Source organism: Xenopus laevis, chromosome 6L (assembly GCF_017654675.1).
Source record: "Xenopus laevis strain J_2021 chromosome 6L, Xenopus_laevis_v10.1, whole genome shotgun sequence".
Lineage (NCBI taxonomy): Eukaryota > Metazoa > Chordata > Amphibia > Anura > Pipidae > Xenopus > Xenopus laevis.
Window position 1 is genome coordinate 130,484,423 of NC_054381.1, and position 26,349 is coordinate 130,510,771.

Below are 26,349 nucleotides of genomic sequence, written 5' to 3' on the forward strand. Positions count from 1 at the left end.
ATGTTACCTACAGTGAGACCCAAAGGTACATTAAATACAGTCAAAGGCAGTTGGCACAGGTACCCCAAGCACTTTATGGTGCCAACAAATACTGGCTCCAAAGGGCATTATACCCATTGAAAGGGAGCGCACACTAGTACCCAAAATATATTGCATACAGTAAACATTATATACAGGCACACATAGTAACCTACATATAGTGATGCCTATAAAAATATATTAAACATTAAAAGCCAATGCTTTTTGCCCAAGCAATTTATGGTGCCAACAGACACTGGCACCATAGGGCACTATACACACTGGAAGTGCATAGTAGATCTCTAAATATGTTGTATACAGTAAACATCATATACAGGTACTCATAGTACCCTACACATATTCATTTAGTAGTGTCTCATGCTCAACTACTACATCAAACACAGGGAAAGACAGTTGGCATAGCTGCCCCAAGCACATTATATTCTAGCAACCAAAGGACACTGGCAACATGAATGCACTGGAAGGGAGAGCATAGTGATAGCCAAAAAATATTGTATACAGTATACATTATATACAGGCACTCATACTACCATACATATATTCTATACAATAAACATGATATACAGATACTCATAGTACCATTCATATAGTGGTGCCTCAACTATATTAAACATGAAAAGTCAATGGTGTTTGCCCTCCAAGAACATTACATACAGTAAAAAGTAGAGGACATACACTCCCTATGTTTTTTATACAAAATGACAGGTGGGGGCACAGTCTTTGCATATTTAACACATGAGTTACAGGTTATATAATTATATTCTTAAAGCAATGCATTTTGTGTTTCGTCTCCTTACTAGTTGGGTCCTCCACTGGACTCTCTGATATTCTCCTCTTCTTCTCCATTTTTCTTCTTTTCCAAGGATGTTCTTTCTTCTTCTTCTTCTTCTTCTTCTCCTGCTTTTCTTCTTCCTCCGCAATACAAACTCACCTTACTGCTCAAATCTCTTCTTCTATCGCTGTAATCTCCAAAAACTCTCTCCAACTCACACAAGCTCCCTGCAGTCACTCCACACTGGCTAAATGACAGTTATGACAGTTGGCTCCTGAGAGCTGGTGTTTGAGTGGCATGTGCCAGTTGAGTCTGAGCAGCAATTGAAAAGTATACACAACACAACACAGAATGGTCATATAATGGAACATAGAAATCTACAATTCACCAATATTGGAAGAAATATGACTATAAAATCATTATAAAAAACAAATATAAGAAGGCTTGGCAAATTCTCTTTTGACTAATACGATTTTCATATGCGATACAATTTCCACACCATGCTTGGATGCATCAGGCACAATTGAGGTGGGCGCCACTCCCAGAGTGTCGACCATAACGCAGGGATTCTTGTTAGAAAGAATTCTCAAGAAGCATGGCGATTTGCCTCTATGTAAAGGACTCTTAAAGATGCTTAAATTCTGGGGGAAAGCAATGCAAAAAAATATAGTCAGCTACACTGATTTGTGCATATTGCCTGATGTTGGGCTCCTGTGATAAAGTGACAGGTGGCACAAAACACATAAGGCCGGCCTGTATTGTCGAGTGCAAGCTCATATGCTGCTCCACAGAATGTATGGAGTATGGAATCACATGCTTTGAGGAACAGTGGATACTGTCATTATATACACTCTGGGTTCCTATACTATTGGGGACAGAGAATAGAGTAAATATATGGGCACTGGATCCTACACCTTGAGGGGCAGGCAGCACTATGGACTCTGGAGGGGGCACTGTCATTGTATGAGCTCTGGGATGATACACCTTAAAAGAGGCAGATGAGACTTGTAGATGGGCCCTAGGTGTTAAAGGAGAAAGAAAGGTGCTCTTTACTTGGGGGTGCCAAAAGTTAGGCACCCAAGTGATTGTATTTACTTACCTCACACCCCAGACAGTGCTCCTATCAGCAGAAAACTGAAAACACCGGCCCAGGGTACTTCCAGCGAGCACCACAGAACGATCAGCTTCTGGCGTCTTGTTTGATCGTGCGGGTGCACATACACAATACAGTGAAAAGATGAAACTTTTTTCCACCTATTTTGTTCTACTGCATGTGTCTGGCCCGGGAAGTTTAAAGAAAGAAGAAGGAAAAGGATCACTCTGTGATGCTCACTGGAAGAACTCCCGGACCTGCGCAGTTTTCTCCCGGGATGTCAGGTAAGTAAATACAATCACTTGGGGGTGACTGACTTTTGGTTTTTCCCTCTCCTTTAAAAGGGATTGTTTATCTTTTAAAGGGGCGGTTAACCTTCAACTTAACTTTGCTATGATGTAAAATGAAAAATTCTAAGCAACTTTTCAATTGGTCTTCATTATTAATTTTTTATGTTTTTTTTTTTTTTAATTATTTACCATCTTCTTCTGACTCTTTCCAGCTTTCAAATGGGATTGCTGATCCCATCTAAAAACAAATGTTCTGTAAGGCTGCACATATATTGTTATTGATACTTTTTATAACTCATCTATCTATTCAGGCCCTATACTAGTCTCTTATTCAAATCAGGGCATGGTTGCTAGAGCAATCTGGACCCTAGCAACCAAATTGCTGAAATTGCAAACTGAAGCGCTACTGAATAAAGACCTAAATAACCAAAAACTACAAATAATAAAAAATGAAAAACAATTGCAATTTCTCATAATAACGCTTACAGGGTTAGTGAGTAATTTATAGATGCGGGTTCTAGGCCTGCCAGGGGTACAGTGGGATATGTGTGTGGTAGGGAATAAAATCTTTATGAGGTGCCATCAAGTTGATACAGTGGCCTTATCCACTTCATCCCCAAACCCCCAAAATACCTCAGTGAATTACTAGAAACATTTTTTTTTACATTGTTGGAATGGTAGCATCAGGAATGAAGAAGCACAAGGACACGATGGTTTCCACCTTTAGTGTCAGACTAGGGAGTCAGTGACCCATGGGCTCTGCCACTTTGAGGGCCCACCACCCTAGCCATGGAGGCCCGCAGCACTGAGACTCACCCAGTCACACACCACTCCCCAACATGTACCTCTTCCCCAGTACATTCCTCCAAGCCACTCCATGTACAATCCCCCCAACATTTTAGAAATAGAAAGAGGGACAAAACAATTTGCCAGGTTGTTTCTTTGCTTATCTTAAATTTTACAAAAATATGTAAGTGCTACGGGCTAATCTCTGAAAATCGTGATTGTCCTATGAAAAACTGGACAGTTGGGAGGTATGCATTTAAATCTTCTTTCCCTTGCCGCTGCCGGCACCCGCCACAACCTTTTCCCCCAGCAAGTGGATCTGGGCTGGCGGCAGGGCCGTCATCAGGGGGGCATAGCGGAAAGACCCGAAGCGGTGGAAACACCCGAAGCCGAAAGGAGCTAAAATTCCGTAGAACAAAGCCGAAGAATCTGCCATCACCTGAGGACAAGGAAGAAAAACCCTAGCACTATTTTTTTTTTACATTTTCTATGGAGGCCCCTGACCACCAATGGCGTTTTTAACTTGTAAGGGGTGGGGGGCACAACTTTTCCTTGTTTGTTATAGTTTATACTGCAGTGACCAGCTCCATGTTGTAGCTCTCAACCTTCCCAGCTATAGTCAGTTGATCCCACTGGTGTCTAATAAAAGTGCAACCAAGTTTGGGAGTTTTACTTTAAAAGCAGCAAGTAAGTTGCAGGTAAATCTAAGTCCCTTTGTTAAATGTAGAATAAAGCAGTAGAATTTTTAATAAATCAGATGAAAGTTGAGCGTAGGAATGGCCAGATATGGGATGACGCATTTGGCCAGCTTAAATATATTGCAATATATGGACAAACAATCCCTGTTTTGTTTTTCTAGTAGCTATAAGCACAAAATGTCTCAATGTCTGGAATATATTGATAACGTGTTATGTGCAGAGGATCTCTTGTATTTGTCTACAAGAAAAGACTTTGGCTGGTTTTCAAACCAGCCAAATGCCCAAATCCTTACCTTGGCTAGTTTGTACTTTCAAAACCAGCCTGGGCTTTAAATCAGTAGCCCAATTTGGCTGGAAACCCGCCAACCTGGCAACTAGGGTTGCCACCTGTTCGGTTTTGACCCGAACAGTTCGGTTTTTCTAAGGCCTGTTCGTGTCTCAACTTTCTGTTCGGTTTTCAGCCTTGTGAAACCCGAACATTAATCTGGCCAAATAAAAAAAACAATTAAATACCAAGATACTCCCCTTGACATGGCTTAGTTATTATGCAGTTAATTTATTGTTATTAAAGGACCAGTAACATCAAAAACATTTTTTAAAAAAATCTTTAGTATACAAGGAAAAATAAACACCAAAACAAATTAAACTTTTAAATTGCAAAGCCTTATTAAGAAATAACTTACCAAAACTCCACTTCCTGTCCTCTTCAAAACAGGCGACACGGCGACCATCCATCCTTCAGTGCTCGATTTCTCCTCCCTGGCTACTGACAGCATGTGAAATAGGCTGAGGCTCAGCTCTCAGGCTCTGGGCAGGCATGACGGGTGAGCCAAACGTCGCTTCCCAGAGTCTTCCCATCTGAGTGTGCCCGGGGCTGACTACAGGGTGGCAGCGGCAGGAGGAGGCTACACGGGCATGTGTACTGCCCCCATGTATGTTTATTTAATTAAAAGGGTGAAGATGCTTTTATGTCTCCTCCATGCACAAAAACACACCACAAGGGGAACGGCGGCCCAGCGACCCCCCTAGAGCATAATCCCCTGTACTCAGTCCTTCTAGTAAATGTAGCCGCCCCAGGCTTTCCAGGCACAGACGCCCAATAGAAAGAAGAGCTGAATGCCCGGTTACCTTGCCAAGAAGCCTGCCCTTATCGTGCTCCTTGCCGGTCAGCGGGTCTGTTATGAGCTTACACGGCTGCTGCGGAGGACACTGAGGATCAGGCTTGGGTGAGCGAGGAACAGCGGGTCCGCTCAGCGCCACCGATCGGCAGTGAATCAGGCAAGCACCCTGATGCACTGAATGGTTCAACTCAGCATTAGCTTTATTCCCTTTATGGTGTCATGTTTGCCAGCCATAGAATCCGATTGTTATATTCAATTCCGCTGAGCGCGGATCTCTACCGGACTACACACCAGCACGGACCCGCTGTTCCTCGCTCACCCAAGCCTGATCCTCAGTGTCCTCCACAGCAGCCGTGTTCCAAATCCAAATTATGGAAATATTGCATCTCCATCCGCCCATATGATCTCCATCAGCACAGAAACCATTGCTGCTATTGACAAGCTGAAACTTTAGGATGGTGCAATAAGTTCACTATATGAAATATAGCATTTTTAGCCATTTTTAGGGGTTAGTTCTCTTTTAAAGAAATGTATTCAACAAGAGGACTCCTAAATCCAGTACCCTGGGAAGACTGTTAGAGATTTATATATTTTATCTGGTATGGGCAATTACATTCTGAAAATCCCTTGGAAAGTTTGCAACATCAGCTTTGCAAAGCTCTCGCTACCAAGTGATTGCAAAGGAGATTGTTGTGCTGGTTTTATAAAGCACCAATATAATCCGGAATTCTGCAGAATAAAAAGGAAGGCATTTCATAATAGACTTATGGATTTGTTTATGTGCTGGAACATGTCAATGCAATAGAGCCATGGGGGAATACAGTTAGCACCATAAAACTGCAGAAATATTTCTTATTTTCTCAAGGGACAGAGAGAAAATTGCTTGGGCGGCCAGACCTCTAACTCACTAAACATGGAGCCTGTGGCAATAAAGAACAATAAAACAGAAATGGTAAAATCAATGAAGTTAAGTACCCGTCATCCAAGTCATATTTTTTCATATATAGCAATGTACATTGTATAGGATTCTTTGGTAACTTTATTAGGGAATATTTTAACCCTTTAGAATGAGAGGGTTTCACAGAATGTGGCTCATTTATCAGACAGTACTGAGCAGCAGCCAATTCCTATTCTTCAGCAATAACACATTTAAGAGCAAATTTAGGCATGCTTTACCAAGTGTACGTTTGCCTAAGGGTTCAATATATGTACAGGTATGGGACCTGTTATCCAGAATGCTTGGGACCTGGGGTTTTCCGGATAATAGACCCTTTCGTAATTTGCACCTTCATGCCTTAAGTCTACTAGAAAATCATTTAAACATTAAAGGAGAACCAAACCCTTGCCAATAAAAACCCCTACCCTACATAGACACCCCTCCCCCTAGCCTAGGTGGTACCTTTGGTAAATTCCCCTAACTCTTTACTTACCCCTCGGTGCAGACTCAGGGCTTCGAGGTTCACAGGCGCTATCTTCTTCTCTTCGATAATCTTGGGGAATAGATCGGCGTAACAGCCCATGCGCAGTTGTGCATGCGTGAAAGTCGCGGAAATTGCTGAAGCACCGGAAGAAGACCCGAAGATTATCGAAGAGAATAAAATGGCGCCCATGAACTCTGATGCCCTGAATCTGCACCGAGGGGCTAGTAAAGAGTTAGGGGCATTTACCACCTAGGCTCGGGGGGGAGCAGGGAGGGGGGTCTATGTAGGGTAGGGATTTTTATTAGCAAGGGTTTGTTCTCCTTTAAATAAGCCCAATAGGCTGGTTTTGCTTCCATTAAGGATCATTTACAAGGTACTGTTTTATTATTAAAATCTTTAAAAAAAAAAAAAAAAAGAATATAGTTTTAAAAAATCTGCATTATTTGGATTAAACTGGAGACAGCCTTTCCATAATGCTGAGCTTTCTGGATAACGGATCCCATACCTGTACCCTTAAACTACTGGAAAAAACTAAGGAGTGCCCAAAACCTACTTTATTTATGAAAATTGTGTCTATACAAATGCAGAAGATATCTGCAATTCATTTTTTGGGTACTTCGAAACTCAAATTTTTTGAGATTTATTATACCTCAACCCTGGAAATAGCTTGAATCCGAAAATACACCATCTTAAACCTGTCGAGGTTAAGTAGGATTCAATGGCATAGATCTTCTTCCTGCTTTCAACGGCGCATGCGCAGTAGGATCATTTCGCCGGTACGATCTACTACGCATGCGCGTGACTTTTGGCGCATGCGCAGTAGATCCGAACCTGCGAAACAATCCTACTGCGCATGCGCCAAAACACTGTTCACAGCAGGAAGAAGATCGCGTGGAAGAAGATGTCGTCGGTGAACTCCCTGGACTGGACCTGCGCAGAAGGGTAAGTAACAGGTTAGGGGCATTTGCCCAGCGGGACGGGTAGGCCAGGGGGGAGGAGGGAGGGTGGGAAACAAACAGGAGGGGGGGGGTGGGTGGTGTGCGCCGACTAGGTTTCCTTCCCCTTTAAGACTGCAAGGGAATTATGTAATAAAGGCACTAAGTCTGCCCAGGAGCAGTACCCCATAGCAACCAATCAGCAGGTAGCAAACATCGTATTGGTTGCTATGGGTTACTGCTCCTGGGCAAACTTAGTGCCTTTTATTACAAATGGGGTTTAACCTTTAAAACTGGTGCAATTTGTTTTAAAATTTCCTCAAACCTGAATATACAAATTAGAATTTTGATTAAATTTGGGATTCAGACAATTTTTTGAGGAGTATTTTGCTAAATCCAAAAATGACACATTCAATGCATACCGGCTAGATTGTGACTATTAAAAAACACCCTCCTTAGCACTAAATATATGCCTTATATATAACTTACCACTTATAGAAGGTTGAACATCAGGGACAGATGTAATTTTTTTCAACCCTTACTCCACAAAAAAAGGCCACAAAAAATGTTTAATAAAAAACCAATACACATAAATCCAGTAGTTGCTTCCAGTGCTGAATAAATAGATCAGTGGCTGCGTAGCCCAAAGACAATAGCCAAACTGTACAAATGATCAATGGATTGTTCAGGGTTCTGGTCACTGTGCTTGGCTGAAGAATTGATAGTACATGTGTTGATATGAGTTTTCTGGCCAAATCAACATTTATTTGACCCTTGAATCATTTTTCTTTGGTAGACTGATGGCTTTGAGTTAATTTTATAAACATTTACAGCAGTGGCGGAACTACCGGGGGCGGAACTACCAGGGCCCGCAACCCCTCAGGGCCCCCCGGCAGCTCGCGCACCACTGAAATGCGGGCGGAACATCGCGTACGGGGGGGGGGGCAGGGAGCCCGGCTGCACGTCCCGCACCAGGGCCCGCCCCCCTCTAGTTACGTTACTGATTGACAGCAGGGGCAGCTTTCAAAGCTACAGATGCTGTATGTTTAACCATACATTTTGGTTAGACCACTAGTTTGTATGACAACTGAGGCAACTTTCATTCACAAGTATGTGTTTAAATTGACCTCAGGATGCTTAATAAATCTGGAACTCTGGATACATCTGTATATGGAAAGCAGCTTTTTTGTACTGTTCTGACCAAAACTCAGTGCCTGTGTGCCTAATTCTTTTGTTTCCCATTGAAGAAAAGGAGAGATGGAAAACACTGCATTTACTTTTCTGCTACGTCAAGGTTGCAGCCTGACATGAAGACGACTACGGAAAACAAGAGAGAATAAGTTCCTCTGTATACAAAAAGCTAAGTCACTATTTAGGCGAGCCAACCACAATTCAAGCTACGAAAATACTTAATACATTTTTGTCAGAATTTATTATTTATATAGCACGGACACATTTATGCAGCCCCTTGCAAAGGATTTTCATCATTCACATCAGTCCCTGACCCAGTGGAGCTTACAATCTAATGCCCCCCTGACATGGCACACTCTCAGGAGCTAATTAGACTGCTTATATGTTTGTATTTGAAGTGCGGGAGGAAACCAGAGCACCTGGATCAAACCCATGTAGACACAGGGAGAACATGGGTGAGCATTGGAATGTTGTATGTGACAACTGCATGAAGCCACATTGGTGGCAAACAATCCTATTAGGTTTATTAAATGTTTTCATGATTTTAAACAGATTTCAGGTATGGATATCCAAATCACAGAAAGATCATATATCTGGAAAACTCCAAACAATGCAGATAACAGATCCCAAGCATTGCGGATAATAGATCCTATACCTGTAGTATCAGACATATATTTGTGGTACAGAGCTGCTATCTGGTTACATTTCCATTGTTCTGTTAGGCTGCTGGGGGGGTGTGATATCACTCCAACTTTCGTTGCAGCAGTAAAGAGTGACTGAAGTGCAAGAGCACAAGTCACGTGACTGGAGACAGCTGGGAAACTGACAATATGTCTAGCCCTATGTCAGATTTCAAAATTAAATAAAAAAACATGTTTGCTCTTTTGAGAAATGGATTTCAGTGCAGAATTCTGGTGGAGCAGCACTATTAACTGATGTGTTTCACGAAAAAAACGTTTTCCCATAACAGTCTCCCTTTAAGCACATGAGAATGAAAGATATGCAAACCATATACACCCATTATGGTTTTAAGTTACGCCAGTTTCAACAGCAAGGGTCGCCAATGTACTGTCCTGTAGTAACATTCTTATAGATTAATGGAGATGTAAGAATTCTCAAATTGATGTAAGGTCCCCACCATGCACAGTGCAGTTTTAGTCTCCACTGCAGTTTTAGTCTACAGAGACATTACTGAAATAGAGAAAGTCCACTGAAGAAAGATTAAGCTGGAATGTCTAAGTTGAATAAAAGCCAAGATGATTTACTGTATATGACAACTGTATATAAATATAGGGGGAACATACAACAAACTGCATGATTTACCTGATTAGAAGAAAGAAGGTTTCACCTTAGGGTGGGAAAGGTTACTGAAATGGTCTCTTAGTATAAGGCTAATGCAGGGACTGGTCTGAATGACCTTTTTGGGCAGTAAAAAAAATACATTTTCCCCTATGATGGCTTCATATAGGGATTTTTCAACTGTGTCTCCCTTTAGCTGCTTTTAGTCTTCGGTAACACTAGAATCATTGCTGCATGTTCCATAATATAAATTTTTATTCTGCAGGAATACCTGAATTGTTACAATGAAGGGGCAGTTTACCTTTAAATAAACATTTATTGTGTTGTAGAGTGATATTCTGAGGCAATTTCCAATTGGTCTTATAAATTTGATTATTTCAGTTTGAAACTTCAGCAGCTATGTGGTTTATAGGGTCCAATTTAGCCTAGCAGCTAGGGAGTGGTTTGAATAAGAGATTGGAGGTGGGCCTGAATAGATAAGCAATAAAAAGTTACAATTAGAATTGCACTGTAGCCTCGTAGCTTTTTGGCTTACTGTAACCTCCAGTTGAAATCTTAAAGGATCAGTAACATCAAAAAAAACTTTAAAATTTGTTTGTATACTTCAAAAAAAAACCACCAACACATATTGAACTTTAAAATCATAAAACCTTTATTTATTAATAACTTACCGAATCTCCGCTTGCGCTCCTCTTCAGAAAAGACGATTGGGTGATCCATCGTGCAGCGCTCGATTTCTGCTCCCTGCCTTCCTTATAGGAGATAGCCAGGGAGAAGAAATTGAGTGCCACACGATGGATCGTCGCCCTGTCTGAAGAGGAGCGCAAGCAGAGATTCGGTAAGTTATTTCTAAATAAAGACTTTGCGATTTTAAAGTGTAATATGTGTTGGTGGGTTTTTTTTTCGTACTATACAATTAAATTTTTTTTAAATTTTTGATGTGACTGGTCCTTTAAGAATGTGAAAGGGATCAAATTAGTTCAAAACAATAAAAAAAAACTGAAGAGTGAAAAGATGCTGCGAACAGGACATTCTATAACACACAAAACTGAAAGGTAAACTACCCCTTTAAAACATAAAATGTAGTGTAAATAAAGAAAAAGGCCAGAAATTTGCTAACCTTTGATGGTACATCCCACGATAATTATAGTTAGCTCGGTGGTTGGGTAGTGGTTTTGGATCCATAGACCTGTAGATGGCAGGCTCCCCTCTACGCATGGCAAGCCCGTTCAGTTCCACCGTTGGTGTAATGCTACCTGTCAAGGATATATAGATATCAAACATCAGATAGCACTCTAGTATGTCAACAGGTTAAATCTGTGTGTTTACTGTAATAAATGAGCAAAACAACATGTTCCAGCTGCTAGCAACATTCTAAAAAAAACAGTCATGACATCTATAAGATTTTCTGATAGATTTATATCATTAGCTCAGGGCTTGCAAACGTCTCTCTTCAATCTAAAAGCAAGTGTGGTAAATAAAGCAAAGGTCTGGTCTAATGTTCCAGCAGTTCCAGTTAAATATATACGGTACACAAGTCATAGAGGCTTAGTCACATAGGAAGGGTCGTGGAGTTTGTTATCCAACATTCTGTATAGCAATAGCTTCATAACACAAATCTACTGGTCTACTGGTTTTCTATTCTAATACAGGTATGGGACCGGTTATTCAGAATGCTCGAAACCTGGGGTTTCCACCGGATAATGTATCTTTCCGTAATTTGGATCTTCATACCTTGGGGGAAATCTACTAAAGGGCGAAGTGGCTAACGCTGGCGAAAATTTACTGTCGAGTCCTGCAGCGGGTCGGGTAGCCGCAGGTTACCCGCAAAAACCTGCGGTAACCTGCGGGTTGCAGGATGACGTTTCGGGAGCAGGTATAGATGCGGGTTGGCAGTTCTCTGGGTTTGCAGGTCACGGGTCGGGTTGCGGTCTTCTCAATAGCGAGTTTTGCTTCTTTTTTTCTGATCACGCCTACTTCTAATTATGTCACTTCCGGTTTACAATGACAGCACTTCGTGTTTCTTGGTGGTCAGCGGGTCACGGATCGGGTTGCGGATATGGTACTTGCGAGTCCAATCGGGTAAGTAAGCGGGTTCAGGTTGGGTTTAACTAATTGGTTCCGCGCAGGACTCTAACAGCTCCTGGGTCCTCATGGAAGATTCACTGGTTTGTGCTACTAAATAATTATAATCTACAGTGCTGCCTTCCCTCACCACCCACACGTGTGCCCCCCACTGCACGACTCACACCAGTTATGTAGCAGTCTGCCATTTCTTCACATTCCTTGTGAAGTGACGTCTGAGACAACTTCATAAGTCTAGAGAGAATCTCCAGTAAATCAATAAATAATTTAAGTATTACCAATAGCTAAAGAATATGGAAATATGACATAAAAATGTTAAGAGGCCGAGGCTGGCACAGTGCCTTTGTGTAAACCAGTTTAGAACTCTAAAAATGCTGTAGCCATATTGAAATAAACATGGAACCGTTCATATTTAATACCGGTGTACTATATCCATAACAACATTTCAGATTTTAACATATAATATACGGTTAGCATGAACTGGTAAAAGCTGTGTTTGCTTCAGAAAGACTACTATAGTTTATATAATTAAGCTGCTGTGTAGCCATGGGTGCAGCCATTTAAGCTTGAAAAAAGGAGAAAAGGCACAGGTTACATAGCACATAATATATAAGCTCTATCCAATACAATGGTGTTTTAGGCGTTATCTGCTATGTAACCTGTGAATTTTCTAATTTTTTCCCCAGCAGCTTGAATGACTGCTCCCATGGCTACACAGCAGTTTGTTTATATAAACTATAGTACATTACATTATATTTGAATTAGTTTGATACACTTTCAGTTTTTGGTGTTACTATTCCTTCTAAAATAGAGGAGTCGGAGTTTGAGTCAGAGGTACCATAAACTGAGGAGTCAGAGTTGGATTCATGTACAGACTCCACAGCCCTGCAAATTTCAACCCAAATAAATCCAACCTGTGGTCAACCCGCGAGTCACCGTGGGTTTTGAGTCAAATCGCACATCACTAGGAGAGAGAAAGACAGTCTAAAAGAGAAAGGAGAGATAGGACTGATACAAAAAGATAATTAACAAGTACAAAGAAGGTGACAGAACAGGAAAAACTGCAATAAACAACACAGTATAGCAGAGAACGGTAGGAAGAATAGAGAAAAGGGGAAAAAGTAAAAGGGGAAATTTGCACTCTCTGGGTGAGAGCGGGAGGACAAGTTGAAATTTGGGAATGTTAGGCTAAATGGGTGACACTTGACAGACCTTATAAAAAGTAAAAATAAAATCAGGGATTTCTATTTCTTCAGATTCACCTTCTGCTGTGCCATTTTCGTAAACCACGTCTATGGATTAACAATAATTTACTAAATTACTAAACAGCCAACACTCACACATTAACAGTTCAGGGTGTTGCATGGCTGTTTACCTGAGTGGCATACATAAATGAGCCCCAATAGATACATATGGCACTAGTTGGCACAAAAGTAGGGTGTGAATCATGTGACCACAGACAAGGAAGTGCGTGCTGTTAATACTTGTTACAGTAATGCTGCCCATATTCCAAATGATGCTACAAAGAAGCCATAACCAATGTGATTTAGTGTGCATGATGAATTCTATACCAAGATTATACAACAAATTCTCATTAATTGTGTCAGACAAGGAACCTTAAAGAAGAAGGAAAGCTACAGAGTTTATTCTCAATAGATTAGCCACAATAGTGCAAGCTATAACACTGTATGTATTCTGTAGAATGCTTCACAATACCTAAGTAAACAGCTCTAGACACTGTATCTGTTTGTTTAGTATAGCAGCTGCCACATTTGCTTGGTGTGACATCACTTCCTGCCGGAGTCTCTCCCTGCTCGCTCATAGCTCTGAGCTCAGATTACATCAGGGAAGGGAGGAGGGAGGGGAGCAAACTGAGCACGCTCAAGCCCTAGCCCTGGAGGTTTATGCTGAAAACAGGAAATCCGATACAGAAGCCAATGTGTATGCAATAAACGGACAGAAATGCAGTGTTTCTTTTGACAGGACTCTGAGCAGCATTACTTTGAGGATTTACTGTGTATTTATATAGGCCTTTTTGATAAAGCTTACTTATTTTTAACCTTTCCTTCTCCTTTTAAAATCATATCAGGATATTTTCAGAAAACGAAAGATAAAACACTTGATCTGGAACTGGGGATAATTATCCCAGTTCTAAAGCTAGGGCCACAAGACAAGGATCTAGACCTACAGAAAAACGTAGGCCAAGAATCCGCTGCCCAGCTGCTCCACTTTTGCTGCGTTGCCTGCACCTGGAATCATTACCTCTGCTCTCGTGCAGGCAGATTTCAGTGCAGAAACATACGATTTTGCATTCCACGCCAAAATCCACCATGCCTGCAGCGCAGCAGTAGAAGAAGAAGAGAAGAGGAGCTGTGGGGCAGCAGATTCTTGGCCTGCAGAGAATCTGTGTCATGTTGTCCTAGTCGAAGGTGTTTTGGTGCAGAAATCCACCAAATCTGCCTGCACCTGAGCAGATATATTGATTCTGGGTGCAAGCAGCAGATTCTCAGCCTGCTCCGTGTCATGTGGTCCTAGCTTAAAACACCCATTATTAGGGTACTGGCAGACAAGAAGATATGTCGCTCGCAAGATTCAGTCTGAGTAATACAAACCACAATTCATATATGGAGGGGTCAGTGTGACCATGTGTATGTTTGTGCGCTGGGTTTCATCCTCCATTACCCTTAAAGGAGAATTAAATCCTAAATATTAATGGCTAAAAATGCCATATTTTATATCCTAAACTTATTGCAACCGCCTAAAGTTTCAGCTTCTCAAAAGCAGCAATGATCCAGGACTTCAAACTTGTCACAGGGGGTCACCATCTTGGAAAGTGTCTCTGACACACACATGATCAGTGAGCTCTGAGCAGCTGTTGAGAAGGGTTGTCACAAATTTTCAAGCAGAAAATGAGGTTGGTCTGTAATATAAGTTTATGCTACAGGACTGGTTATTAAATTTTGATGCTCATTGCACTGGTTTCTGTGCTGCCATGTAGTGATTGTCTGTATTAATTAATAATCAGCCTTATATTGTGAAATTTATATTCTATGTATACTGTATATTGTGACTGGAGCCCTAAGCTCAGTGAGTGACAACAGCCCAGAGTATGTGCAGTGAATCAGCAGAAAAGAAGATGGGGAGCTACTGGGGCATCTTTGGAAGACACACATCTTCCTTGATAAAGGGCCGTGGTTGCCTTGGGCGGGTACAGAAGCTCAAAACATAATGTACAAAATTTGAGCCTACTTCTTTAGTTAAGCTTTAGTTCTCCTTTAAGAACCACGAATTAAGTGCAATCATTTCAACTAGCAAATAATAAAATTACACTATCATCAATCAGTTCTCTGCTACATCCTGGGGTGCATAGCTTTTCACCAAACCAGTTAGGCTGATTTGGCCTAAAATGAGAAAGACAAACCAACTCTGAACAGAAACACATCTTAAGTAATATTTAACAATGTAAATTTGGATAAACCATAGCACAAGCCCATTTTGAAATTGAATTTGTAAGGTCATATCATTCCCCTGCATTCTATGTATTGTGAGATGAGCCAAACAACCATACCTTCCAAGACCTTCGCTTTCCCATCTTCAGTTCCAATGCCTGGTGTAGTAACAGGGGAAGCAGAATCCACCAGGAGATCAATTGGATTATTATTCATGGTTAATTCCTTGGCAGACCCGTTCAGGGAGATTTGGAGACTCATCTGACTGGTACTTGTGACAGAAGGGGTTATCACAGGAGGGAAAGAAGAGTCACACAGAGATGATGGTGGCTGGGCCTTAATGTGTGCCATCCCGTGTTTCTGAGAAGCAAGAAAATACAGAGTTCAGCCTCTTAGTAAACATTCATTTTGGGTGAGGGATGGTTGGTTGTACTTAGTCACACCTACTGTATCAATTCATCAATTCATAGATTTCAAACGGGAAAAGTACAAATGTCTTCAAGTTAAATAAAAAAAATGAATCTTTATGTATGGATGATGCCTTAAGAGTCCTTACACATGGGAGTTTTTTCTGTATCTTTTTCAACGTGTGAAAACATACATTTTGCATATATACATATATATATCTATCTATCTATCTATATATATATATATATATATAAAGTTTTTGAGTGTATGCACTCTTACCAGATTTGTAGTTACTTCAGGTGCGTAGGTAAATGCTGGTTATACAAAATGATAGAAGGACTTGCACACCATTCTTCACTGAATAAAACTGTTATTTTATTCTGTAATGCATTTCCAGGATACAGTGCATATGTTAGTGTGGCTATTTATACACCATTTAAAATTAGCGCCAAGTATGACGTCATAGACAGTGCTAGACATTCCAAAAAGTACATATCATTGTACAGACTTAAAAATGCAGTCTGTAATGCATTACAGAATAAAATAACACAGTTTTATTCACTGAAGAATGGTGTGCGAGTCCTTCTATCATTTTATATATATATATATATATATATATATATATATATATATATATATATATATATATACATATACACACACACACAGTTCATCAGAAGGACCCGCACGTGAAACAAACGTGTATGTGTGTGTGTGTGTGTGTATATATATATATATATATATATGTGCATTTTTTGTAAACTAAGTGTGTTTGTGAGTTCCAAAAGCAATCCACTATCCTCTTGTCTTATGACAATAAAACATGCAATGAAACTTGACTGAATTATAACCAATTTCTAAATTTTCATTATTTATATCTATTGGATTGCTAAAAAATAATTTAAACATTTTCCGGATAACAGATCTTTCCATGATTTGTATCTTCATACCTTAAGTCTACTAGAAAATAATGTAAACATTAAATAAACCCAATGGGATGGTTTTGCATCCAATAAAGATTAATTATATCTTACTTCAGATCAAGTACAAGCTACTGTTTTATTATTACAGAGAAAAGGGAAATCATTTTTAAAAATATGGATTATTTGGATAAAATGGAGTCTATGGGAGATGGCATTTCCGTAATTCAGAGCCTTCTGCATAAAAGATTTCCAGATAATGGATCCCATACATGTAACAGAATCAATTAGCTGATGTGTTTAGGTCAAACCCACATATGCAACAGCCCTTCGTCACCAACTTCTGAAAATAAAAATGCAAAATTTTGGATGCATCAAAACACGGCTGGAAAGCAAGTTGCACAGGTCTGGTACAGTTGTGATCTAAATCAAGTGTGCAAACAACTCCTGTCTCATAGGCCCTGGCTTATCTCTGGCTAAATCAATATTTTCTGTTATTTCCATTTCAACGGCTTTATAAAATCCCTGGCTGTTTGAGGTGCAGTGGATCCCAAAGACCAAGTGAGTAATCCAGCACACAAAATTACCCTGAAGATTTCCACTTTCCAGTGCATATTTGTAGGCCATAATGGTTGATACTGTGATGCTCCTATTACTATTAATAGGACGCTGTCCATAGAGAGTCACTGAGGTTTTCATCAAAACAACTTTTGTTAGCCTACAGTCCTGTTTAATATCTACCAGCAGGCAGGTGTTTTGGTAATAAAACATGTAAGTTATTTTACCTGTTTCAAAGAATGAAAAAATATGGTGTACAATCCAAGAAAACTGTAAAACAGGATGGGATCCTCTATCCAGAAGGCTCCGAATTATGGAAAGGTGATCTCCTAAAGACTCCATTTTTTTAGACTCCATCCAATTTTTTTTTTTTTTTAATTATTTCCTTTTACTCTGTAATAGTAAATAAAACAGTACCTTTTACTTGATCCAAACTAAGATATAATTAATCCTTATTGGAGGCAAAACCAGCCTATTGGGTTTATTTAATGTTTACATGATTTTCTAGTAGACTTAGATCTTTCCATGATTTGTATCTTCATACATTTTATCTGGAAAACCCCAGGTCCAGAGCTGACGTTAAAGGACTTTTCTTTTTCTTTTTTTACACAATGCATCAGTTAATATAACTCCTCCAGCAGAATTCTTTATAGAAATATATTTTTCAAAAAAACAAACATTTTTTTAATATTAAATTTTGAAATTTGACAAGGAGCTTGACTATCTTTTAGTTTCCCAGGTGCCCTAAGCCATGTGACTTCTGCTCTGATAAAGCCAGTCACTCTTTACTGTTACACAGTAAGTTGGAGTGATATCACCCCCCCCCCACAGCAGCCACTCAACAGAACAGGGGAAAGTAACCAGATAACAGCTACATGACACTGTATTGATAAAAATGCTCCCATGCCCTATTGTCACATCTACCTAGTGGTAGATATGAGAATAGCACTCAATAGTAAAACAGCCAAGTCCGAGCTCGACTCCTCCAGTTACATTGAATAGGAGAAACATAATCTTATTGTTAATAATCTTATCCAAAAGCAGTTCCATTGTGAAGTGCTGCTCTTTCTGAAAACAGGCAAAATGACATGAGATGGCTACACACCAATATTAAAGCTAAAAAATAAATTTATTGGTTCAAGAATAACATTTTAAATGGTAAATGAAATAAACTGCAATGTGCACAGCATAATTTAGTAATAAAAACTATACCATAAAAATCATGACAGAATCCCTTAAAGGTTTGTATTTTGTGATGGTGGGCCAGACCTGGCTGCAGTGTATCCTCCAGGTAAAATAAACCTGAATGCAATGGAGTCCCCATGCCCTTACGTTCGACTCAGATGTTTAATTGTGGGCCTTGGTATAAGTTTGTTGTGTTTCCCAGTGCACTGGCTGTCATCTACTAAGTTGCAGTCACACCTGACTGCTGTAAATGTTGCTGTGTAGTGGCACCTGACTATCCAGCTAAACGTAGACAAAACAAACTTCAAAGAACGTAGAGTAAATGCTAAATGTGACAGTACTGGTGAAATAAATACAAAAAATGGCAATGGCCATACATAGGCAGAGCTACTCATCTGGTAAGGTTCCCAAATCCAAATGTTTGCTAAATCAGGATGAGCTGATCATTTGGCCTTTGTAACAAAGAACTGATGGAGGATAGTTTCCAAACGTTCATGTCTATTTTGGTTGTGACTTATGTAGATTTTCCTTTATCAGCTCCCTGCGCTGTCAAACGCGATTCTGCATTATAGTACATGTATCCTGCTATTGCGACCTAAGGTTTTCTGGATAAGTGGTATTTCTGTAATTTGGATCACAATACTTTAAATCTACTAAAAAATCCTTTAATACAGAGAAAAGGAAATCATTTTTAAAAATTTTATTTGATTAAAACAGAGTCTATGGGAGATGGCCTTGTAATTCATAGCTTCCTGGATAACAGATCCTATGCCTGCAGAATAAAGACATTTTAGGCAAATTGATGTATGCTTATCTAAGAGTACAGGATCGATTATCCGGAAACCGTTATCTAGAGAGCTCCGAATTACGGGAAGGCCATCTCCCATAGTGGGACATTCACTAAGAATCGTAGTTGCGCTCAGGGGTAGCGTAAGTTTGCGAAGTTGCACTAGCGTTAATTCGCCAAGCGAAGTTACGCTAGCGATGGTTAATTTGCATACGGCGCCAAATTCAATTACCAATGGAAGTATTCGTAGCAGAACTACACAAGCCTGGGAAACCTTCAAAACAGCAAATAAAATTTTTATTTTGCCCTACACATGTGCCCACTGTATAGTTAAGTTGCCATGAGTTAGGAAATGTAGGGGGGAAGGAGGGGAGCCCCAAAAAATTTTTATTCGTTTTCAGCCTATCACCCATAATAAAGAAAAAACGCCAGCGTTTTTTGGGACTTAGAAAAAATGTTAACTTTTTTTGAAGCAATCCCTATCTACTCTATTGTGCTTCGCCTGGTCTGAGGTGGCAAAGGAAGTCTAGCGTAAAAGGAAGCGTTCAGAACAATGAGCGCGTTAGTGAATTTGCGTAGTTATGTCCGTCGCGCAAATTCGCCAGGCGTAAGGGTGCGAAGTAACACTAGCGAAGTTACGCCAGCATCCGTTAGTGAATTCGCGAAGTAACGAAAATGCCCAACGCTAGCGTTAGGCGCTTCAGCGCTTAGTGAATTTGCCCCATAGACTCTAATTAAATCAATTACAGGGGAACCTCAATTTTACATCCCCTGATATTTTTGCCCTCATTTTACATTGTTGCTTTGTGGTCCCACCCATATATTATGCATAATACATTTCCCTGACTTTACATTTTCCTGGATTGTACACCATTTTTTCTGGTGCCCTGAAAAATGTAAAATGAGGGTTCTACAATTCTTGAGATTGATTTCCTTTTTCCCTGTAATAATAAAACAGGACCTTGTACTTGATCCAAACGAAGATATAATTAATCCTTATCGGAGGCAAAACAATTCTATTTGGTTTCATTATTGTTTACAAACTACGGAAAGACCCGTTCTCTGGAAACCCCCAGGTCCCAAGTATTCTGGATAACAGATCCCATACCTGTACCATGCAGCAATGTTTAATGGTACACCAGGATACCCAGCTGTCATATCATGTTAGGCATTTGGTTTTGGTGTGTTCTTGTATGTAAATTTTTGACTTGGGAATTTGGATGTGGTCTGTAAACAGCTGGTTTTATTGCTGTTGGTGTGCAAAATGGGTGTGTCTTGTGATGCTGCACTGGTGCACCAGACTGTGTTTTGTGTCACTGGGTACCAGACTGAATTGTGTGATGCTGCCACTACTCTGGATTTTTTAACATTTTCTATTTTCGAGTGACATGCAAACATACCCAAAACAGCATTTCTTAATTTTGAACTGGGAAAATAACCGCTTCTTGTTTTGGTGCATTAGGGTCTTTAGTTGCATTTTGCTTGATATAAGAGAGAGATTGGGATATTGAAAGTTGAGTGGCATTCTGATGCTAAGCCGGGATGTCATTGTGTGCTTCCTTATGCTGAGCCACAATTCCTGGCTACATGTTGTGATGAAACACCAAAGAACTGCAGCACTCAAGTAACAAGCTGCACTTTTTAAAGGAGACATATAGGATACATGAAAAAACCCTAATTTTGTAGGCAATTATAAGTAATATATGGTGTTGCTTTTATGTGGTGCTAAAAATTAATATTATCTTTAAAAATAGCCCCTTTATTTGAGCTCCCTATAGATGTTCTCTGTCCGTCTGTTTCAAATGAGGGGTGGGCGTGTCCTAATGGCCCTGCTAGAAGCACAGCAGGAGGGGGACAGCCAATCACAGCCCTGCAGTCACAAAAGCACAGGCAGGCTTCAGTTCCCTATCAGGTCCTGCTAGCTGCTGATTGGTTCTTGTCCTACAGTGCAGTGAGCTGAGAGCCACCGGCTCCCCTGCACAGCCTGGGAATTCAGGGAGCAGGAAGTGGAAAAGAAGGGAGGGATTATTAGGGTTTTTACAGAAATATCCAATAAATCAGCCTGAAAATCTACTTTTTTAAGCACAGCTTTTCTATATCTAAATGAGCATAATACGCTGGTACATTCTTGTCTCCTTTAAGTTGTGGTGGGGTAGTGAGAAGTATTATGTGGCAGTGCGCTAGGGTCTAAACAGTAGCAATCCTAGAGGGGGGCGGGCCCTGGTGCGTGACGCGCAGCCGGCCCTGCCCCCCTCCGTACGGCCGCATTTGTTAGTGGCGCACGGACTGCTGGGGGCCCTGAGGGGGTGCGGGCCCTGGCCCGCTCGCACCCCCTTCTCCCCCGGTAGTTCTGCCAATGGGTCTAAAGCTGCTTCTTTACTGCAGAACATTTGTCTTTGTGCACTTGTCCACACAATGGGTTTTGCAGATGGTATACTGCAATTTGTGGTAGTTAGCTATGTTTATGCCCTGATTTTGTCCTGGTGTAGCACAGGCTAATGATGTACATTGAGAGGCATTGTTGGTTTTACCGTGCATAGCAGGCTAGGTTTTGCTTGGCACACTCCTATATAAGTTTATCAGGGGAATGTAATTAAAGTCGCAAAGAGCAAAACAATTCTCACCAATAAGACTAAAAATCCTCATCTCGCAATGCAATAGTGTTCCTTAATCTTTTGGAGCAAACAGAACGACTTTTTCATTACGTTTTTTTACATTGACGGCGCATTGGCGCAAACTATAAAATTCTCAAACGGTCTTCCACTGTCGGAAGTGGTCGCTAAACAGTTTCTGGGCTCGCCAATGTTAGATTTAATTCGTGCAAAGCAAAATTTGTTCGCGCAAAGGCATAACTTTTCGCATTGAGGATAGTTTTTCCATTAGCGACTTTTATTACATTTCCCCTATTGATTGTGGTTACCTGTTTGCATTTGGATGACATGGGACATAAACAGTGATGGGGTTCTGCGGTGTCAGGCCTCGTCTTGTCAATGTGCCCTAAGGTTCCTTGGATATTTGGGGTAGCAGCAATGTTACGGTGCATCGGCATACCTGAATGTGTTTCATGCTTGTGCAGGAGCGAGAGCAGGCTGCATACTGTGGTGCCATGCTGGGAAGCCTAATTGCATTCTGCAGTCACAGCTTGGGTTCCCTTTGGTCACAGCGCGGGTCCATTTTTTGGGACCCGTACCCGCAACTGGCAATCCGGACCAGCATTCTTACCCGCTTGGACTGGCTACCCGACCTGACCCGCAAGTACCTTATCCGCAACCCTGACCCGCTGACCATCAAGAATCAGGAAGTGCTGTCATTGTAAACCGGAAGTGACATCATCGGAAGTAGCCGTGATCATAAAAAAGGAGTAACTATCGCTATTGAGAAGACCTGCGGCCCGACCACGCAAACCCGCAGAACCGCCGATCCTGCGTCTATACCCGCACCGGAACTTCTATCCCAACCCCGCAGGGTACCGCAGGTTTTTGCGGGTAACCCGCGGGTACCTGACCCGCTGCAGGACTCTACCCTTTGGCACCATTTGTGAATGAATATGATGGTGACCTGTGACAATGATCTGCATTTTGTGATGCCACACGGGGCTCATCAGGCCACAAGTGTTGCCATTCCCCAAGGAGGGGGCGTAACTACAGAGGAAGCAGAGGGGCCCAGGAGATATAGGAGGCCCCAGGAGTCCCTAATTCATATACAATTTCAATAAATATTGGTAAAACAGGACAGGCTCTGGATATGTTGGGGACCCTAAAATGAATTTGCTGTGGGGCCCAGTAACATCTAGTTACAACACTGGCCCCAAGCATGGTGTCTGTGCTCCTACACTCTAGGAAATGATGTTGAGCTATACCTGGCTGATCTAATGCCGAGCTATATCTGTCTGATCTAATGCCGAGCTATACCTGGCTGATCTGATGCCGAGCTATACCTGGCTAATCTGATGTAGTTTATGCCTGGCTGGGCCCAAGAGTGTGGGGCTAATGTTGATCACGTGGTGCAGCGGCAGCACCTTGGCGTTATCATTCCGCGTGACGGGTCTAGTTTAAGGCTGCTCATTGCAGCTGGAGGTGCCCACAGTGTATTCTGGGATATACACACACACACCCCTTGCTGCCTATACGAATGCCCCGCTATCCCTCACACTCTGTTCCCTCGCTCTCTCCCATGTGAGAAGTTGGCTGTATGATGCGTTGCACAGTTACTTGGCTATCCCGGCCCGGGCTGCTCACACCTCCAACATTGACAAACACTAAAGAGAATGAACGGCCACGCTCCGCCCACTCCCCTGACAGCGGCGGCGCATACCAACACGCAACTCAGGAGGCGATCACCTGATACTTCCACACATAAAACAGTCTAAGCTCGTTCGCAGATACAACAATTATTAGAATCCATCTAGTCTGACGTTTTGTTTTTAGGTCAGAGACGACGTCTCAATCGGTTGCCGTTCGGGGTGTAAAGAGTTGTGGTATCCTTAGCGCAATTTCCCTTCTCGTCAATGGTAAAGTCCATCGCCCTCACGTTCGTAGATCCTGAAAAGCAGCCATTGGTTACCGCGCTAGCGCCTCCATCTGGTCAATTCCGGAAACGCATGGGAAATTAGTGTTTGAGAAGAGGAGGTTGTTAAAAAAAAAAAAACTAGTAAAGGGAATTTTATAAAGGGGCCATTTAGTAGCGGGTTTTAGTTGTTGGTCGGAGCCAAGCGTAGTCCGTGCTGATAAGGGAGTGGAACTTTAAGGGGTTATCGTGTATCAGGTGACTTGTTGTAGTGGCATTTGCCCGTGCATTGATACCGAGAGTTAGGTGTGGGCACCTCCAGCTGCAATGAGCAGCCTTACACTAGACCCGTCACGCGGAATGATAACGCCAATGTGAGGCCGCTGCACCACGTGATCAGCATTATCCCCACACTCTTGGGCCCAGCCAGGCAAAGATAGATTTGTTTGGGCAGCCCAAGAACTCTGTGGTACCAGCACCACCCACAATAAACAACTGCTCAGTTTTCTAAGAAACTGGGTTTCAATACTGGAAAAAGCAGAACTTGTCACTAGTGGGGCCCAGAGAGGAGGCAGTGGATAAAAATCATTTAGTTGTGGGGCACCATCACCTCTAGTTAAATCACTGAGAGTAGGGATGCACCGAACCCACTATTTTGGATTCGGCCGAACCCCTGAATACTTCACAAAAGATTGGCCAAAAGGGGAAAACATTTCCCATGCAGAAGGATTCGGCCGATTCCTGCTTAAAAAGGCCCAATCCTGGATTCGGTGCATCTCTAGCTGAGAGTAGGTGAAAGAAAACCAATTTGATGCCCCAAGAAAAAAATAATGTTTATAGTACCAGCTTTTTATTACAAGGATTCCTTAGAACCCCCCAAAAATGGCAGACTCCTCGTTTTAAGCAACCTGTACCTCACAACTTGCATAAAGTTAAGTTAACTTTTAGTATGTTATAGAACATGGAGTGCCCATACTTTACTAATGCAGGGTCTACTTTTAGCATTGTTAGCTTTCTGTTCCATGGAAAATATTATTAAATATTGATTTATGGGAAAATGTATATTGTTATATTTATACATGTATTTCTTATGTAACCTTAACATAATAAACATCTGAATGAAAAACATGAAATAGGAGGGTGACTGTTTGTTGACAGTGTCTTGTGATCTACTGATCACCAACTAAAGGTCTACTTGTCTACCAATCTACCTTTTGGGCCCCCCTGTTATAGAATGGCGAATTCTAAACAAGTTTTCAATTAGTCCTCATTAGGGCTATTACACAAGGCCGTTTTTGCCTGTGTTGTGCTTTCTTCCATTCAAGTGCAGGAGTAGACGCAGTTAATTATTTTGAAGGGGGCTGTACTCACACAGACACATGTATGCTCTGAACGCAGGTAAAATGCAACATGCTGCGTTTGTGCTTACATTTGTGTCTGTGTGAGTACAGCCCCCTTTAAAATAATTGACTGTGTCTACTCCTGCGCTCCCCTGCAGCTGAACGGAAGAAAACGCAACGAAGGGGAGCGCAGGCAAAAACGGCCGTGTGTAAGAGCCCTTATTTAGATTTGCCTTCTTCTGACTCTTTCCAGGTTTCAAATGGGGGTAACTGACCCCATCACAAACAAATGCTCTGTAAGGCTGCACTTTTATTGTAATGGCTACTTTTTATCACTCTTCTTTCTATTCAGGCCCTCTCCTATTCATTTTTCAGTCTCTTATTCAAATCAATGCCTGGTGGTTGCTGGGGTAATTTGGATCCTAGATTTTACTGAACTGGAGAGCTGCTGAATAAAAAGCTAAATAAGGTAAAAACCACAAACAATAATAAATAAAAACCAATTGCAATTTGTCTCAGTCACTCTTAGGGTTTCCATCTGGCTGGTAAAAAATGTTGGTTGATCCCAATGTTATTAAGAGGGAAAAAAGATAAATATATAGGAAGGTTGGTATTTTCTTCTGGAAAAGGTGGCAACCCTTGTAGTTGAGCCCTTCCACTTGCTGAAACAGAGGAGCCATTTTCTGATGTTTCAGTCAAAAATGCTAGCAAATAAAAAGTCAAATGGTGGGTCCTGGGCAAATACACCTTTTATTAAAGTCATGGTGATTTTTTCTTGTTTTGCCTGCTCATTTTACCCCCTCGCCATTCTTTTCTCCCCTGTAGTATAATGGGCCCTTTCAGCTATACAGGACTGTAACAGGTGCATAGTCTATAAAATGCCAGGGATTTTATGTGCGGACTGATTCTGTATCTATGCAATCACGTTACTGCAGCTCCATTTATATATGGGATACCAGGCCCATGCATTTATTACACACAGTGTTAAATAAGAGCCCCTTAATTCAGATTCATATTACATGGAAGCTCACTAACCAGTGTGATTTGTATCAGAACGTAATAATAATAATCAGCAGCTTCATGATTTGCAACAACACCTAAACTGCTCAGAGCTCACTCAGCATGTGCAGTGTCACTGACACTCCTAACAAAAGCCAAGATAGTAACCCCCTGGGGGAACAACTTTTTAAGCTTTGATCATTAGTTAGGAGTTTTAGGGGTTGTTCTCCTTTAAGATTAGTGTTTCTTGTTTAAAATATTTTATTTTCAGCAAAGTGAAACTGTCAAACATTGACATTCTAGAGAACCACTTGCAGACATCTTGTGGCAAGTTAAAGGGGACCTGTCACCCTAAGAAATAATACCAAATCCTTTTCTATCATGTTAATTGAGAAAAAAAAACTTTACTTACACTATATATATTATATGAATTTTGTTTCCTTCAGTCTTGGAATGACACAATCACA

General features: G+C 41.2%; 1 protein-coding gene across 1 annotated transcript in view; it reads right to left on the reverse strand.

Annotated features, from left to right (window-relative positions):
* LOC121394499 (protein kinase C delta type-like) overlaps positions 1-22,230 on the reverse strand; it is a 31,676-nt gene extending 9,446 nt beyond the window's left edge. Inside the window, exons 1-3 of the mRNA XM_041565662.1 lie at positions 21,958-22,230; positions 15,299-15,539; positions 10,766-10,901 (exon numbers count right to left, since the gene is read on the reverse strand). Coding sequence (XP_041421596.1) covers positions 10,766-10,901; positions 15,299-15,539; positions 21,958-22,086 — 506 coding nt within the window. The 5' untranslated portion in view covers positions 22,087-22,230. The remainder of the gene's footprint in view (positions 1-10,765; positions 10,902-15,298; positions 15,540-21,957) is intronic.
* Between the last annotated feature and the right edge of the window lie 4,119 nt (positions 22,231-26,349).